This window comes from Cupressus sempervirens, chromosome 1 (genome assembly GCF_028749045.1).
Source record: "Cupressus sempervirens isolate cs-2001-9-10 chromosome 1, ASM2874904v1, whole genome shotgun sequence".
Taxonomy (NCBI): Eukaryota; Viridiplantae; Streptophyta; class Pinopsida; order Cupressales; family Cupressaceae; genus Cupressus; species Cupressus sempervirens.
The window spans coordinates 348,161,392-348,180,124 of record NC_143118.1 but is presented as its reverse complement, the minus strand read 5'-3'; the positions used below and the strand labels follow the sequence as shown (position 1 = coordinate 348,180,124).

General features: G+C 32.3%; 1 protein-coding gene across 1 annotated transcript in view; it reads right to left on the bottom strand.

Moving 5' to 3' along the window:
* Positions 1–17,347, bottom strand: part of LOC149577661 (uncharacterized) — a 30,415-nt gene extending 13,068 nt beyond the window's left edge. The window contains exon 1 of the mRNA XM_089797221.1: positions 17,155–17,347. Coding sequence (XP_089653347.1) covers positions 17,155–17,347 — 193 coding nt within the window. The remainder of the gene's footprint in view (positions 1–17,154) is intronic.
* Positions 17,348–18,733: the final 1,386 nt, after the last annotated feature.

Below are 18,733 nucleotides of genomic sequence, written 5' to 3'. Positions count from 1 at the left end.
AGAACCTATAATTAATTATCCTTGAGACCTAGATGAAATTTTTCCTATAGTTAATATAAACATTGTTGAGAAATTTCTTAAGGAAATGGCTAGTAAAGGATTGGAGGCATTAGTCCAAGCTGAAAAACAAATGGAAGAAGACTTTTTATTACAATAGCCAACTCTTGAAAACCCTAAATGAGGCCTTGTGGTATGGAAAGGAAAATCTACTACTAAAACTCATGTTGAAGGAACTAATAGTAATAACAATTCTAAGTGAGTAGATGTTAAAAATCAAGGATCAATGTCCCCACCTAGCAACTCCACATCGTTATCAACAGGAATGAGTTTATACCAGTAGTTGTTAATAGAAAAATCTATGTGGTTAGAAGAAAAGAAGAGAATACATTGAGTTATTAATAATTAAAAGAGGGAGTTGTTGGATTAGGAAGAAAAGATTATGGTTTTGAAGGAAAACTCACTTAGTTGACCACTTTTATTCCTAAACTTCTTCAGTGCAAACCACCGGCTCAAGTCTACACTCTATTCCTAAGGGAGAAGATGTTGAACTATCAGATGACTCAAATTGTTCAAGGTCTTAATTCTTCCCTCAATACTCCTCATGAATTTTATCATGCCTTCCAAAAAAATCCTTTAGCTACTAAGAATTTTTTGTGTGAACTATATATGCACAATTTAGCTATTCCTAATTATAGGGAATGGAATCTCATGGTGTATGTGGGAGATATCCAATTGAGAGTATTTATGTCCTAGATTTAGAATGAAATCACTAGAGAAAATTAGGCTAAACTGTATAGAGATGCAAAGGAGTTAGAACCATTGTATTTGAGGTTTGAGGAAAAGGATCCATGGACATATTACTATGACTTTTTTTAAATTTAAAAATTCTAAGAAAGGGGAGAAACACATAAAGCCTCTTAGGTCAGCTACTTATTTAAAATTCAGTGAGATGCAAGCAAATGAGTTACAAGAAAGAGAGAGGTCAATCATTCATACATGGATAAGACTTCCCCATGACTTGCAGGTTGAGGAGCCACATTGTCCCTAGAATTTCATTATGGCAAGCAGGTGTGTGTCATGGTATGTCATATTGGGATAGACTAGGGGTAGTTTTTGGAATCCACTTAGGTTCTAGCCTCCTCTACTATTGTATCCACTATTAGGAATCAATGAAGATGTCAATTTTACATGACATGGTTGCTAAAGTACAAGCCTAGGAAAAACTTAAAGATTCTAAGGGGTATTACTAGAGTTGGTAGAAAGGAGAAGCAAGGTCCAATGTTGAAAAAGATTTTAGGTTAAAGGCTAGGGTGAGGAATTAATCTTTTCTAAAGGACTAGCCAACTTCTAAATTGGGGGCAATGGTGGGCTAAAGGAATGGCATAAGACTATGGATTTTTATGGTTTTTATGGGATATTTCATGTTTAAGTTGAAAGACTTTTTACTATAATCCTCTATATAAAAATATAATTGCCTTGCTTTTCTATAAGTTTCATGACACTATATGATTTTATGGGTATATTGTTATGGCTAAAACTTTTATAGAAAAATGGGATTATGTATGTGTAATTTATAGATTTGCATACATTTCACCTTTCTTACCTTTAATGGGTAGGTTCCTATGGTTATGTATTGTGAGCAAGGATTGATGTATGCAATAAATGTCTATCATAAATTAATGGAATAAATTTGTATTGTGAATTATTGCATGTGTACTACTCCATTGCAAGAGTAAGTTAAAGGCAGGAGTGCATACAAAGGCATTAATAGTATAGTTATATCGTCACCTGATAGTTATGAATTATTGAAGATCATTTCATCTTAACTACCAATTGTTGTGCAAATTCTGAAGCCATTATGTCATGTATTTTTTGAAGCCTCATTCCATTGAGATGTGTAACATGATGTATTGATTCATTGTGTTGCTAATTTATCATTGTTGAAGATAGATCTTAGATAGTTAGTTTTTGTAATTTACTTTAAATAAATCTATTGAATCAGATCCTGAATATTATTCAGGAGAGTTTGTAATTGCAATAGCACTTTTTCAGATATAGACTAACATTTCTAGTTTGTACTATTTTATGAGTTGATATCAATAAAAGTTGTTATTGTTGTGTTTTAGTATTTGAATTTTTTATCTATAGTTTTTCACTCTCTCAAGGGGGCTCCACTTGGTGAGTGAACCTAGTTGGTAAATTAGATTTTGTTTTGAAAAGATAAAGAATTTTTATTGTTCCTATAGCCATTGGTAAAAGAGTCAATAGTTGTTCCTACAGAAAAGAAAAATAGTGTAGAATCCTATTTGTATTTCATTTATGTCATTTAGCTAGAAGTTTCTCACACTTTCATACAGATTAAGTGTTCCTATTATTAGCTCTATAGGATAGAAATAACAGTTAAAGAGGTTTAAAGTATATAGTTTATGGATATCATTTCAATTTTACATCCCTAGTCAATTAAGTAAATGGGTCTAATGAATAGTTTTGGATTCTATGTTGGATGTACAATCCATATACAAAAACCTTAGTTTCTAGTTCAATAATTTTACCAAGAAAAAATTATGTACAAAACTCTGCATTAAAACAAACCTTATTCAAAAGATAAAAATAGATATCTTTTTGGGTGATGCAAGATTTCCCTTATACCCAGGATGCTCCTACATTAAACACTAGGGGTAGTTTGAGAATTTTCCTTTTGACACCTTATATTTTTAGAGGAAAACCAAGATAGTTAACCCCCTCCTTTTTCATCCATGATGAATCTTCAACAAGCCTCCATTTCCATTTGCCCAATTATTGTTTATATGTTATATTCATTGTACTTCTATCAACACGATTGTCCCGTGTATCCTCAATCTCATTTGTAACTAATGTAGTTGCCAAAATACTCCAATGTGCTTATGTGACCTCATCTTCATGATATTTTTTCAAATCTAAAATGTTAAATAATGGTGAAATATTAAGTTTAGTGTGCAACTCTACTTCATAGGAATTTCCCAAATCATGCCTTTTTAGTATCTTGTATGGTCCAAACCTCTTTCTTTTCAACTTGTAATATATGCCTACTAGAAATATCTCCTTCCTCATATTAACCGTGACTTTATCTCCAATGTGAAACTCCTTATGCTCTTTTTCTCATCTGACTTAGCCTTGTGTTGTATATTCATCTATGTGATGTACTTACTCACCTCATTGTAGATGTCCTTCAAGTGTTATGCAAATCCCTCATATTTAGCACTACTTATCTCTCTTTTATCAACTTCCTCAACTCATGAGCATTTCTAGGACTACTCACATATACAATCTAGAATAGTGATTTATCAGTGCTCATTTTGACATAATTATTATATGCAAATTCTTCTTGTGGCAAAATCAAATCCCATCATTTTGGTTTATCTCCAACCAAACATCTCATCAAATTCCCTAAACTCCTACTCACAACTTTTTTCTATCCATCACTATGTGGATGATGTGATGAGATGAACTTCAAATCTATCTTCAAATTCTTCCATAATGTGTGCCAGAAATACCCGACAAACTTGGTATCTCGATCTGAAACTATGCTCTTTGGTAGACCATGTAGTCTCACCAATTATTTGAAAAATAGTTGTCATGCCCCCACCAAGGAACCCAAAATAACAAGACTAAATACTACTAAGTTTAACGGTTATTGTTCGTAGTTATAAAAAAATTCTAACTTAACTATTATTCAGCAAAATATATATCCCAAGGAATACTCTTAGCATATTAGTTAAGGCTCCCCTATATGCTCCCAAGGTCAAGGGTTGAACTCCTATTATCTTTTGTTGGCATGTTCTTACCCACTTATCCCTAAATGTAACTTATAAGTTATTTTTGCTTCTAAGGTTCTTGAAAAGAAAGATAGATGAATTGGTGGATGGAAGATCTAGAGGGTGGGAGGTCATAGGTTTGAGCCCTCAAAAAAATTAATATGATTTTAACTATATTTTATTTATTTATTAAATTTTATTTATTTATTTTTGACAATTATATAATTAAACATAGATCTATAAAATATTAGAAAACAAATTATTGCATATATCTTTGGGCATATATGTGTGCACCCATATATACTCAAATAAATATACTTAGTTGAGTAATTAGAAAGATAAGACATAATCCATACATAACATCACAATAACAAAATATCAAACTTAAGAAATTAATCCAAAAGCTTCCCAAATTTGGTGGTTGACTCCCTAATTATGACCTATAGGTTTAGGGTGCCTATATGGATCATGCCATCATCTCTGAATCATCTAATTTGAGGATTTTAAGGCATGCTTATACTTGTGCAGCTAGGTGGATTTGATGTCCCTCAAACCAGCACACACCTTCGTCAAAAATTGACAATCACACACATGTGTGTGTGTGCGTGTGCGTGTGTGCATGTGTGTGTGTGCGCACACACCTTCATCACAAACTGACCATCACATGTGTGTGTTTTTTTGTGCATGTGTGTGTGTGTGTGCGTGTGTGCATGTGCGCACACACCTTCGTCACAAACTGACCATCATGCGTGCGTGCGTGCGTGCGTGTGTGTGCACGTACGTGCGCACACACACGTGTGTGTGTGTGTGTGTGTGTGTGTGTGTGTGTGTGTGTGTGTGTGTGTGTGTGTGTGTGTGTGTGTGTGTGTGTGTGTGTGTGTGTGTGTGTGTGTGTGTGTGTGTGTGTGTGTGTGGGTGTGTGTGTGGGTGTGGAAAAGGAATGAGGAAAGTGAAATCATGTTGAAATCCCACAAGAGTGACTATGACTGCCTCCCTCTCATCCAACACACACTCCAAGAAGAATGCATAGACATATTGGGTCAGTGGGGTTAGCTCATATTATAATCAAATAAATGTAATAGTTCTTTAAAAATAATTTTATCAACAAGAATGTAAGCATTAATTTATCAAAATACTATATTCTAAACAATAAAGAGGTATGAATTCGAAACATGTAAATATGAATCAACAATATATTGTCTTGATTTAAAACTAACTAGAGTGTATCAAACATCACCAGGACCCTACATTGTTTTCTATTTTTCTCGAAGTCGTATGTTAGGGTTAGAGGGGTATTACATCCTCCCCCACTAGGATTTGACATACTCCTAGAAGTCATAAAATTAAACTATTCACATTTAATTTATTCTTATACATGACCACATCTACTTTATAAGTATAACTTATGACTTCATTCGAGACCATTAAATGATTATTGTAATGCAAGAACAACTCTAAGGTTTCATTAGTTTTCAAAGCCCTATATTATGGTCACACAAGAGATCGTGACTTTAATTTATTTTCTATGGCCTACTTACAAAGTATATTTCTTATGCTAGGTCATTAAGATGTCCTCATGTTCCCATGATATTATGAACATAGTTACATGAAATAGTAAAAGACATAACATATACATATAGGAGATGCTTATTAGTTTATAGTTCAAAGTTTCCCATGTGGCCATTATTGCATGGAAACATAAGACCCCAAATTATTTTAACCCAAGATGCTATAAACATAACATACACTCAAAACATGTTTTTTCTAGACATTATATTTCCTCTTAAATGTACTCAAATTGTTACATATTATTATAAGATTTTATCATAAGTTACACATGTCTTTTATAAGTAACTCCGACAATAATAATTAACCCTTAGTCTAGTTTTATTCCAAGATTTCTATAATACACTTGTTTCTCCTTAGATGATCCTAATGTGCATACTTTTAGCAACAACATTAAAATAAATCTTCATTTCAACATTATATCTATTTCTTATAGTTTTCCCAATTATTACTTAATGATTCAATCACTTGATTCCTATTTTAGCTAATCAACTTCTAGTTCTACTAAAGTGGTAATTACTCCTATTTAAGTGTTAAAAAAGATTAACTAGATTTATTTCCATAATTATCATCTGGACTAATTGCTAGCAAAGGCACATTTACTAGACATGGTCAACTTTCTTTCTTTAATATTGAGCATACTTTTCCTAAGACTTACTACACATATAGTCATATGGATATTAAGTAAAGAGGATGTTTCCTTCCTTAATAACATTGTGAAGATGCAAATCTACATATGTCCTTTTACATCGAAATGCATGGGTTCACTTAACTAATTTAATTATTTTTAGATATTAGGAAGAAATAACATAATTAATTATTTAAAAAAATTCAACTTCGTATTTTTTGAGATAAAGGAGATAATATTTTAGTTTTATTTAATACATGAATCCAATCATACAATTCATTTTAAGATAAGCTTGATTTGCTAATTTATTAGGAAAGCTTGATTTGCTAATTTATTAGGAAAAAATGCAAGATTCTAACTTTAATTCATTTTATAATCACATAATACTTCTAACATTGAATTGGGGATTACTAGGAAAGTCATGTTTTCCTCCCAAGAGTATTCCTAACTAGTAAATTGTAACAACTAGATGAAATAACTATATTTCCCCAACCATGAAGTCAATTTACCATTTATAGGAAAGGTAGAGTGCAAAATTTCAACTTTCTTGGAAAACATTCAAAATAACATAATAGGGTTAGATTTATCTATTAGTATATCTTGCCATGTTATTTTTCTCAATCATACAGAGATGTTTCTATGATTACTTGTAAGTTTTGGCAATATAAGAAAATAAAAAAGCTTCGGGACATAACTACATGTTTAGTGAAGTAGAAACATTAGTAAATGATGTAAGATGAATTTAAAATGCCTTTGGTTCAACTTTCCTTGCTATTCAAATATTTCAAAGCTTAATGATTAATTTATATAAAAAAACTCCTTAGGAAGAAGATAGTGTCTCCACTTCTTCAATGCTTTGAATTGTAGCATAAGATTCTTGATCATAAACAGAATGTTTTCTTTTGGCATCATTCAAAATATCATTGAAATAAGTAATAGGTCTACCTTCTTGGCTCAAAACAACTCCTATTATAGTACCACTAGCATCACAAACTACTTGAATCACCTTATTAAAATTTGAAAGTGCTAAAATGGGTTGTTCAGTAACTTTCTATTTCAACAAATTAAAACTCTTATCTTCTCATATAGTTCACTTAAAATCCTTCTTATGCCCTCTCATTATTTCAGTCAAGGGTCCACACATACAACTAAAACTTATGATAAGATTTCTATAAATGCTAGCCAATCCATGAAAATATCTTAACTCGGTGGTACTCCTTGGATTAGGTCATTCAAGGATATCCTTCACTTTCTCTGGGTCCATTTTTAGACCTTCTGCTAAAACTATAAATCCTAAATATACTAAGAGTGTTATAAATAGGGAATACTATTAGGGGGGTGAATCAATATTCTACAAACTTTTGCCCAAAATTGAATGTTGTTGATTACTTTATGACATACATATGAAAGTGAGCTAACAATGATAAATAGTAAACATAACCATACACAAAGAGAACTCATAACACAATATTTTATTAACTAGGGAAACCCTGGCCAAGGGAAAACCTAGTGGGGATGGTACTCACAAAATGATCCACTAAACAAAAGTATCATGTTAAGGATGTTGACCCTATTAGGAGTCTATTAAGTACGTATAGTGTCTCGGTCCTTGTTGGAGGACTATGCCCTATTAGAAGCCTAAACCTTGTTAGGATTTTTTATATACAATTACAAAATATATACAAGATGAGCCCACTGCCCAAACTGTTGGAAATAATCAAGACTAACAAGGTTACTAAGAGGGTAGGGGTGAATCAATAACTCTAAAACTTTAAATCAATTCAGCATAATAACATATTCACCTTTCATCCATCTAGTCTACTGTATGCATGAAAAGATAAACATTCATAACACATGAACACATTGATTTGGTGACCCAGAAACCTTCCAATTAGAAAGTAAAACTGGGGTGGGGATGATGTCCACAAAACTTCAATACTGCAGTATAAAGTTGGCCTGTTAAGGCTTACAATGATCACTTCTGGTGATCTGCCCTGTTAGGATCAAGTAGGATTGCTAGATCCACCTTGTTAGAGGATTTACAAACATACAATGAAGTATGCACTCTGTTAGGAGATTTACAAAAGACTGTTAAGTCTACCCTGTTAAAGGATTTACAAACTAATTCACCTATTAGGATGAAGCAATGGATCTGGTTACAACTGATTGCTGATAAGATCCTTTATGCACTGATCACCTGATATGATAGATATAACTTTTATGCATCTATGTTGACCTTGTTGTATTCCTCTATTCTATTGCTAATTCACCTTTTTTTTTAAAAAATATTGCAATACAATACCATACAACGATACACAAAATTTTATCATATTTTACAAATGATATAATAGATTACATATATACCATTCCAATATTTACACTGGCAAGGTCGGCCAAACATAAGTGAACAAAACATTACTAAGTCGACCAGATAGTAGAAAACTCGGGTTCCTCAAATTGACTCGGTGAGCTTCTGATACTTGGCATCCACTACAATACACTGCATCGTCATGCACTCAGTAAGAGTAGAGGCATGGTCCATATTAATCACTCTAAGTAGTTTGGAACTTGGTAACCATTGGTGACTCAGTGAATATTGTATCACTCGGTAAAAACTGAATCCATTGATAACCTTCTCCACTTGGTAAACATTGATTCCTTCGTTTACCTTGATCACTCAGTAAACACTAAGTCCTTCATTTACCTTGATCACTCGGTAAATATTGATTTCAACTGATGACTCAGTGAACACTGAGAACTTGGTAAACACTATTGAACTTCCCATTTTCTCGGTGACCACTGTTCAGCATGGTATGAACTATTCTACTCGGTAACCACTACTGAATGCTCGATATGAACTGTAGACTAAGTGATGAGCTTGATAAGCATTCAAAATTGAATAAGTGTTGTAACTAATGAAAAATATATCATAATTCCAACACAAACATGTAATTATACAATATAGTTCCTTGATACAAAAGAGATAGATACAAAATCCTCTTTACTACTAATATCTTCAATATTTGGTCTTTCTTTTCTTTCTCTTTGTATACCTCTAGTCATACATTAGAATTTGTATCATACAATTTTCATATGAGTTCACACATATCATATAACTTGTACATTACTTCACATAATACAATATATCCTTTATACCTTTATATTTTATCAAAATTGCCCAATCGGCCTTCAAACTTTCACACTCTTGGTAAAATACAAAGCTAACTATTTCTCTCTTAGGGTTAACATCTAGGATTTCATCCCTAAATAGTTAAATAATTATTTTGTACACAAAATAATTTGTTAGCCTCTAATTACGTAGTTATTGATTCTTTGTTTTGATGTGTCCACTACCTTTACTAGTGTTTATTCCATAACTCCTTATGTATTGTCATATAGGCTTGTGTACTTACATAGGTCATCTTGACATACTGCATTATTTGACCTTAACTTCCCACATTCCAATAATCATTTTGTCATTTGTACCTATCAAAATTGTCCCTATTTTGTTGGATAACTATCTGTTACTTAGAGAATTTTCCATGTCTAACTATGGAGACTTTATCTGTACATAGTGCCTTCTTTAGACAAGGTATATGTTACCATAAATGATAACTCCAACAATATACTAACTTATTTTACTTAGCCATATTTCTAACAATCTCCCCCTTTGGCGTTGATAGCAACATATGGGAAAATTGGTCAAGTCCCAAAATGTTGTACAAAAACTTTCTTCAAAATTTGGCCTTTGTAAAATCTCAAAACATAAAAATTGTGGATCAATTAAATTTATAACCATCTTTCCTTACTAATCCTATTAAAATACACTTTTCATAGATATTACTCCCCCTTAGTACATGCATCATATACTATACACAATTTTCCTTATATACTTCTCCCCCTTTGACATCAATGACAAAGGTGTCAAAATATATTTACAAGTCAAAATTTATAGTTCTTTACCTCTTCTCAAGCTGAATTTGAGATTTTGGACAGACAATCTGCAGAAAAATTCTTTAGCAATTCAAATTCCTTCTGCCATGTATCTCTTACTACCTTTTTTCTGTTGAGTAGTGCACACAATCCATAGGAGACTACTTCAACTGCATTTAAATCTATGTATGCAAACTTCTCATAAGATGCATCAGTTGCAATGCATTCTTCCAACTTCTTTTGCAAATTATTGACCTTCAATGTCAGGTATTCTCTTAATAGAGAGAACCATTTGATTACCCTACTTTCCTAAGTTCAATGACTCTGATTTCATTATGAACTTTTAAAACTATGGCCTCAAGATCTTCAATTAGTGTGCTTGGTTTCTATAATGTTGATGTCAATATCTAAAGTTCACTTACCTTTGAACTAATTTCATCATTCATATCTTTTAGATAATTGTATGGCATAGTGCATTGTCCATACAATCTCCTTCCTTCTTCCAAACATCTTCTCAATTCCTTGATACTAGTATCAAGGGTCTGCAAATCACTTCTCACATTGTTGCACACAATGGTAAATAACTATGCATCATGATTGATTTGTGTCTAAGTTGCTACAATATCTGATCAAGTAGTGTATTCTTCATCAAAAAGATTCACTAAATCTTCTTCTCTTATTTGTATGTCCTACTCAATCACCTTGGTCGTGACTGTCTTCTGAAGTTTCTCAACAACCTTTTCCAAGGTCTTCTTAAGATTTCTAACATTTTTATTCTTCTCAAACAGTTTTCTTAGTGATGATATAAGTCCTTTCTGATTGTCATCATCATCATTAGATGCAATGGATAGCATTGTTAGTGTATAAGACTTTCCTTTCTCATCAAGTGTATGTAGTAGGATATCAACCTCATGGTGGAACTCTACTTTATCAAATTCTATAATAATGTCCTTAAGCTAAGGTTGGAATGTTGATTCATGCATCACAACCTATCAGTTATGCTTTACTCTTTCATATTTTTCTTTCTCTTCATTTCTCCTCATTTCTTTTTCCTTTCTTTTCTCTTCTTCATGTTCTTTATTTTTCTTATCTTCTCTTCTTTTTGTTATTTGTTTTCCTTCTTCTTCTTTTCTTCATCCTCTTTCTTTTGCTTTTCATTTTCTTCCTTCTTCCTTTCCTCTTCAACTTTTCTTTTCTCTTCTTCCCTCTTTCTTTTATCTTACTTCCTCTTCCTTCCTTTTCTCTTCTTATTTTCTCTTCTTCTTTTCTTTTTTTCTCTTCTTCGTTATTCTTTATCTTTTGCTCTTCTTTATCATCTTTCTTCTTTGAACTAGAGTAGCTAGTGATATTGCCAATAATGTTGGTGCCATAGTCCTTTAAAAGATCTTCCTTGTCATCAATTATTATTTTTGCACTTCCCACGAGCATGGTATCGGTACCAATTATAATATGTGGTGATGATTCTAAAATTACAGTGTCTTTGGATATCTCTATTACTAATATAGGTGCACTTTTCTTCTCTAAAATAGGTATTTCTCTGCCTAAATCCTTTCTCTATTTGGAAAAAAATGGGTGTACAAGTCATGAATTTGACTATTTCTTTCTTAATTTTCTCATTCACTTTCTCATAATTGCAACCCATCAACAGAATTGTTCTTCTCTTTTTCCTCAACAAGGGCTTAATAGCCTTCATTATCCTTTTCATATCTTCATCATTGTTAACTTCGCAGAGTTTTCTTATCTGATTTTTCCTTATTCCTCTATCATCTTCTACTACTCTTCTTTTTATGTTAATTAACCTACTCTACAATTCCTAAGGAATGTCTTTCTAAATATCCTCAAATATTTTATTTTCCAAAATCATGTATCTAACTATTGCATCCTTTCCATGTTATTATACAAATTATAATACTTTTTCAATTGAATAAAGTTCTTATTATCAATAATCTAAACATTTAGATTTGCTACCTTTGGTTTCCAAGATTTCTTACCTAAGGTTGTCTTAGCTTCAATTACAACCTTCTCAATAGGTCTATCCTATGATTCCTCTTCTTCTTCAAATTAATCAAACTCAATCATTTGTAGATTTTTCCTTCTCTTGACTGGTTCGTTGGATAGTTTCTTTGTTCTCTTCCTAGAAGGTGGCTCTACCTCTTGTTTTACCTTGGTGAGTCTCTCTTATTTTCTTGTTCTTGGAGGAGTGATTTATTGTTCACCATTTATCTTTACTTCCTCTTCATCCTTCTTCTTTTGAACTAGTTGTACAATAGTAGGTTGTACTTGTGCTACTGCAACATACAGTGCACTTCGTATTTGTGTGGAGGGTCTTGCTATAGTAATTCCTTCTACTAATCCTACTACTGCTAGAGGTGTAGCTATCAAGACTTATGTTTTCCCACTTTCTCTCATTTCCATAGAAATTCCCATTTCTTCTTTATATTCCTTTCTAATCATACTAGTTTCCTTGACAATAGTTTCAATTTTCTGCTCAACTTTCTTTTTGATATATTTGTTGTGGAGTTCACTATGAACTTCCTTGACTTTTTCATCATATGTCCCCCATTTAGGACATTCCTTGTCTCTTTCTAACTCTAAGATAATCTCTGCATAACCTTCTACAATTTCTTCAATCATCTCATAGCCCACGGGGTCTATGAACTTCACTCTAGGCTCTACTACCTCTATACATGTGAGATCTATTTCAACCATGAAACATATGTCATCCTTATATTTCTCCACTAGAGTAGGTAGAATTTTGAATCTCTGCTTCATTATAGATTGGAAATTCTTCATCATATTTGATATATATGGTGTTATCTTCTCCTTTGATTATTTCCTATAGTACTAAGTTATCAATCTCATAGTACATTGATCACCATCCCATTCTCAGTCTGGCATACCAGGGAATTATCTAATCACTTGGAAGAATAGGTTTGTTAGGAGGGATTCAAACTTAAACGCCACATTCTTTGTTCTTTTCTTCTCAGTGTTGTCCAATAGTTGTTGCTTGACAATTTCACACATATTTACTCTTTGCTTCATCTTTGTCATCGAATACATTGCATGAATGAATCTAGTGTGTACTAAGTTCACTCTGGAACTATGAATCATTTTGTAGCCAATGATTTTACTAATAACACTCATATCAATTTCTGTCATCAAATCTATTCTCATGTTCCTTCCATCTGATTTCATCTCTAGGTTAGTTTCAACCAACTTCTTTACATTCTTCTCATTAATAAGGTTTCTACCTTCATTGCTCAAACTAGTGAGCTTATGAATCATATTGTTGTCAATCATCATAGGGATGTCTCCTATAAAATCATTCCTTCATGAATTCTTCTTAAGATGATTTTACTCCACTCGTGATTGTCAAAATCTGTGAAGAGAATATGCTTGAAAATTTTCTAATCCTTCAGGTGTGTAAACTCTTGCTTTAGTTATAAATCACCATTACACACTAGGTCTAGGACCTTATGAATTTTTTTGTCCCCAATACTCTCAAATTTTCAATGTATGTATGATCTAATATCTTCTACGTGCAACGCATTATGTAGGAACTTGTGAAAATGCTCCTAAGGGATCATCTTCCATAGATACATATGGATGTTTCTTGAACTTGTACCTTGGCCTCCCGCAAACATCACATATAGTAGGATTCCCCATTTTAACAAAATAAATACTTTAAAACTCAACTATAAATTTGGAAAATACCTTAGTTTTGCATAACTAGGGATACATTTAATTTGCACTCGAAATCACTTCGATTCTTCTTCAAATCATTATCAAATCACTCTTGATTTCTCCTTAACTCTTCACTCATTTGAATGATACACAATATATTTCTCACACGGCTTATATCTTGTCAAAATTAACTTCACATTAATTGCACAACTACTCAATCTGTAAAAAGTTGTTTATTTATATCAATCAACTTATTTTCATTGGTATAACTTCATGTGATCTCCATATTATATATGCACTTAATTGTAACTTCTATACATCATCTTCTACCTCAAATCAACTTTTTAACTCTTAACTCAATCTCTAACCTTGTTATGCCTTTTTTATGCTTGATCTTCAATAGAAATGTGCTTAATTCAAATAAGATGAATCACATACGATAGATGACCTTAATCTTTCATAAGGTGCATCAAAATATTGTTCTTCTAATACCACATGTGAACTTGATGGATATTTTTCTTTGAAAAATACCTCTTTGAATTCTTTTGCATGTTCTTTCAATTCATTTATCTGACTATTGTCGTTCCTATCATTTCTTTTGTTGTTCCTATTATTGTTTCTTATGAAATTCAGATTTTTGTTGATATTTCTCATGTTCATTCTATAAAATCTTGTTGTATGACCAAAATTGTTTCATAGCTAACATACCGATGTACTCCTTCTTTGATTATGTCCATTCTAATTAATTGGTGCTTTGCAATTTTTGGCAATGTGTCCAAAATTGTTACACTTGTAACACACAATATTACTCCTTGTTCCATTAGATCTTTCTCCTTTAGATCTTCTATAGGATCTTCTTCTCTCATTAACTATAGGGTTAGTATCTCTAAACATTCTACTGTTTCTATTATTACTATCAAACTTAGGTTCCTTACAATTAACTAATTTTAACCAAAATTGTGATAATTATAACAATAAAAATTTGTAATAGGTTTGAATGACTTATATGTACAATCTCTCTTCATATGACCAACTTCATTACATAAAAAGCATCTACCTTTGAATTTATACCTTACCTCTTTAGGTGATTCAACTTGTTTTGTATTCTTAGTTTCATCATGTTTATTGAGTTGACTTGCATGTTCAACTTCCTTAAGTACATTTATAGAGTGATTGGATTCAATCTTTTCTAGGTCATTCTTCTTAGGTCCAGGGGATTCAACAACTAGATTTGGTTCCTTTCTTACTTCAGGTTTCTTTGTTGATTTTTCTCCAATAAAATATTCAAGACCATTCTTATCATAGGAATGTCTCTGATAATATACTTTCTCATCAATTTTCTCACTACTAGAATATAACTTTTCTAATTGTTGCTTAGCTTGGGTTAACTCTCATTTCATAATAGTATTGTACTTCTAAAGTTTTTCATGCTCTATCTTGATGGATTCAAGTTTAGATGTCACTTTATTAAGATGGGATATTAGTTCATTATTGGATTTTAGATCTTATTCAACCTTGATATCATCTTTCTTCAAACTTAACTTTAGTTCAACAATCTTCAACTCATGTTTCTAAATCTCATTTTATTTCTTTAATGTTGATACCTCATCACTATCTTTGTATTCTCTTTAGGTTCCTTTCTAGATTTCAGATGATTAATCTTATCTTTTGACTTTTCCCAATGTAGTCTTTTGCATCTCCATATCTTTCTTTTAGGTTATCTCTTTCCTCAATAAGAAGATCAACCTACACAAGGGCTTCTTCAAGATTCCTCTATAATTGCTCCATATTCATAGGGATCTTATTCAATTTTTTAAGTCTCTTCAGAGTAACTATGCTCTAATACCAATTGTTAGAAATAGGGAATACTAAGAGGGGGGTGAATTAGTATTCTACAAACTTTTACCCAAAACTAAATGTTGTTAATTACTTTATAACATGCATATGAAAGTAAGCCAACAATGTTGAATAATAAACATGACCGTACACAAAGAGAACTCATTAGACCATATTTTGTTAACTGGGGAAACCCTGGCCAAGGAAAAACCTAGTGGGGAGGGTACCCATAAAATGATCCACTAAAAAAAAGTATCTTTTTAAGGATGTTGACCCTATTACGAGTCTATTAAGTACATATAGTGTCTCAATCCTTGTTAGAGCACTAGGCCCTATTAGAAGCCTCAAACCTATTAGGAGTTGTTATAAACAACTACAAAATGAATGCAAGATGATCCCACTATCCAAACATGCAATTATACAATATAGTTCCTTGATGCAAAAGAGATAGATACAAAAACCTCTTCACTACTAATATCTTCAATATTTGATCTTTCCTTTATTGCTCTTTGCATACCTCTGATCATACATCAAAATTTGTATCATATAGTTTGTATATGAGTTTGCACATATCACACAACTTGCACATTACTTTGTATAATATAATCTTTCCTTTATACCTTTACATTTTATCAAAATTGCCTAGTTGGCCTTCAAGCTTTCAGATGCTTGGTAAAATAAAAAAACAAACTCTTCCTTTCTTTGGGTTAACATCTAGGATGTCATCCCTCAATAGTTAAATAATTATTTTGTACATAAAATAATTATTTAACCTATAATTACCAAATTAATGATATGCTATGTTTTTCTCTGTTCACTACCTTTACTGGTGTGTATTCCATAGCTCCTTTTGTATTATTTGTATAGACCTATGCACTTACATATTTCATCCTAAGATATTGTACTATTTGTTCTTAACTGTGCATGTTCCACTAATCACTCTATCATCCATACCTATCAAAATTATCTATGTTCTGCTAGATAATTGTTTGATACTTAGACAATTTTCCATGTCTAATTGTGGAGACTTTATCTGTACATGGTGCATTATTCATACAAGGTATATGTTTCCATAAAAGACAACTCCAATAACATACTAACTTATCTTACTTAGCCATATTTCCAACAAAGAGTATGTTCTTCACAAAACTACACTTATTCAAATTAATCATCAATTTTCCTTCTATCAACTTCTCAAACACCTATTAATATGCATGATATGATTCTCGAATGTCTTACTAAAGATCAAAATATCATCTAGGTAAACAATGAGAAATGTACCCATTAATTTGTTCAATGCCTCATTTATGAGTTGCATGAAAGTGCTCAGTACATTGGTTAGCCTAAAATGCATGACTAACCACTCATATAATTATTCCTTTGTCATAGAAGTAGTCTTCCATTCATCTCCTTATCTATTTAGAATCTGATCATATCCAATATTAAGATTTATCTTTGTGAAACACACAACTCCACTCAAACAATCCATATTATCATCAATCCACGATAAGAAAAATATGTACTTGATTGTGATACTATTGATAGCCCTAGAATCTATACACATCACCTATTCTCCATTCTTCTTTGATATTAATACTGTTGGTATGGCATATGGACTCAAACTCTCTCAAATCAACCCCTTATACAACAACTCTTGTACTTTTTTGTTCTATACTTCACTTTATGTTGGTTTTATTATGTGTGCTACCTTACTTGAAAAATGGTCTCCTGGAATCAATTCCATCCGATGAATAATCTCTCTTACTAGTGGTAATCCATCGGTAACATTATCATATACAATATCGAAAAACTCATCCAACAAATCAGCAATTTCTGTGGGTTCCTTTTCTACTTCCTCTTTGTCATCTTTTAGAATTATATCAAAACACATATGTTCATGCCTCATACCTTCTAGGAACTTTCTTCCATCAATTAAACCTATTCTAGCAGTACTACATACCTTTTCTTCTAGGTCTTTCAATGGCTTTATTTTATGTCATCTTTTATCCTTTATCAAGGAATACGTATTTGCATGACCATCATGCATAGTATGCCTATAAAATTTCAATATGGCCTACCCAACAATATATGACATGCATCCATAGGTATAATATCACATAGTACCTCACCATAGTAGCCCCCAATCTTGAACTTTACTAGGAAATTTTCATTGACCATGACCATATGGTCATCCTATACCCAAGCAATGTGCTAAACTATCTCTAAATTGTTAGTACTTCCACCATTCTTATTACATCACAACACTTGTCTTCACACTTGCACCTAGTGAGAAACAAGATCCTCCTTTGATTTGGTTCATTCTCGCCACTCAAAAAGATTCTCTTATTAACTAGGACATCTCATCTTTTAGCATCTTTGGAATGTGACAATTCTTTATCTTTATCCACATGTACAACTCTGGCATAGCCTTCAATTCTCCAGTTGGCCCTTCCTTGGAATTAAGTACATTCAATTTCTCTATGAACTTCTTCTTTGTAGTGAAAACATGTTCTATGAATTAAGTACATTCAATTCTCCAGTTGGCCCTTCCTTGGAATTAAGTACATTCAATTTCTCTATGAACTTCTTCTTTGCAGTGAAAACATGTTCTATGGAAGCCTCTTCTTCGTAATCCTTGTCCTCTTCCTTTTCCTCATTAATCTCTATTATTTTGATCATAGGAATGTTTAAAATTGTTCCCCCTCTAGTTTTGACTTCTACTATTAGTGACGAAGGGTTGCACCACCCTTACCAAATCATACCAAGAACACAACAATATGGAGATAAAGAGATGACAAAATGCTTCACAAAGCATGCTTTTATTACAGTTGAAAATTTTTACAAGATGAACAATATGACATCATAAACATGACTTCTTTCAAAAGAACTTTACAAATGCTTCAACATAAGAGAACTCCCAAATAAGAGCTTCAACAAGAAGAGTCTTCACACCAATATTTAATTTCTCCATAAGATCCTTTCAAAAGGAGTTAGAAGGATTATGCACCAAAGGGAGACCAAGGTAAGTACTTGGAAAAGTACTTGTGGGCTATTTTCACCCCCATTCAACCTGTCATTGGTAACTGATCTAAGACATTTTGAACAGGCTAGATTTTTTGTAGAGGGTTGACAAATGTAGATTAGTGGATAACCTTTTTTGTTACCTTAGTTTGTTATTTTGATTGACTTGACTTGACTTGTTCTCTAACCAAGTTGCATTTTCTTCTTTCACTGAGATGGCTCAATTTGTTCTTGGTCAAGTTGATTTTGGCTATCAAATCTGATGGCTCTC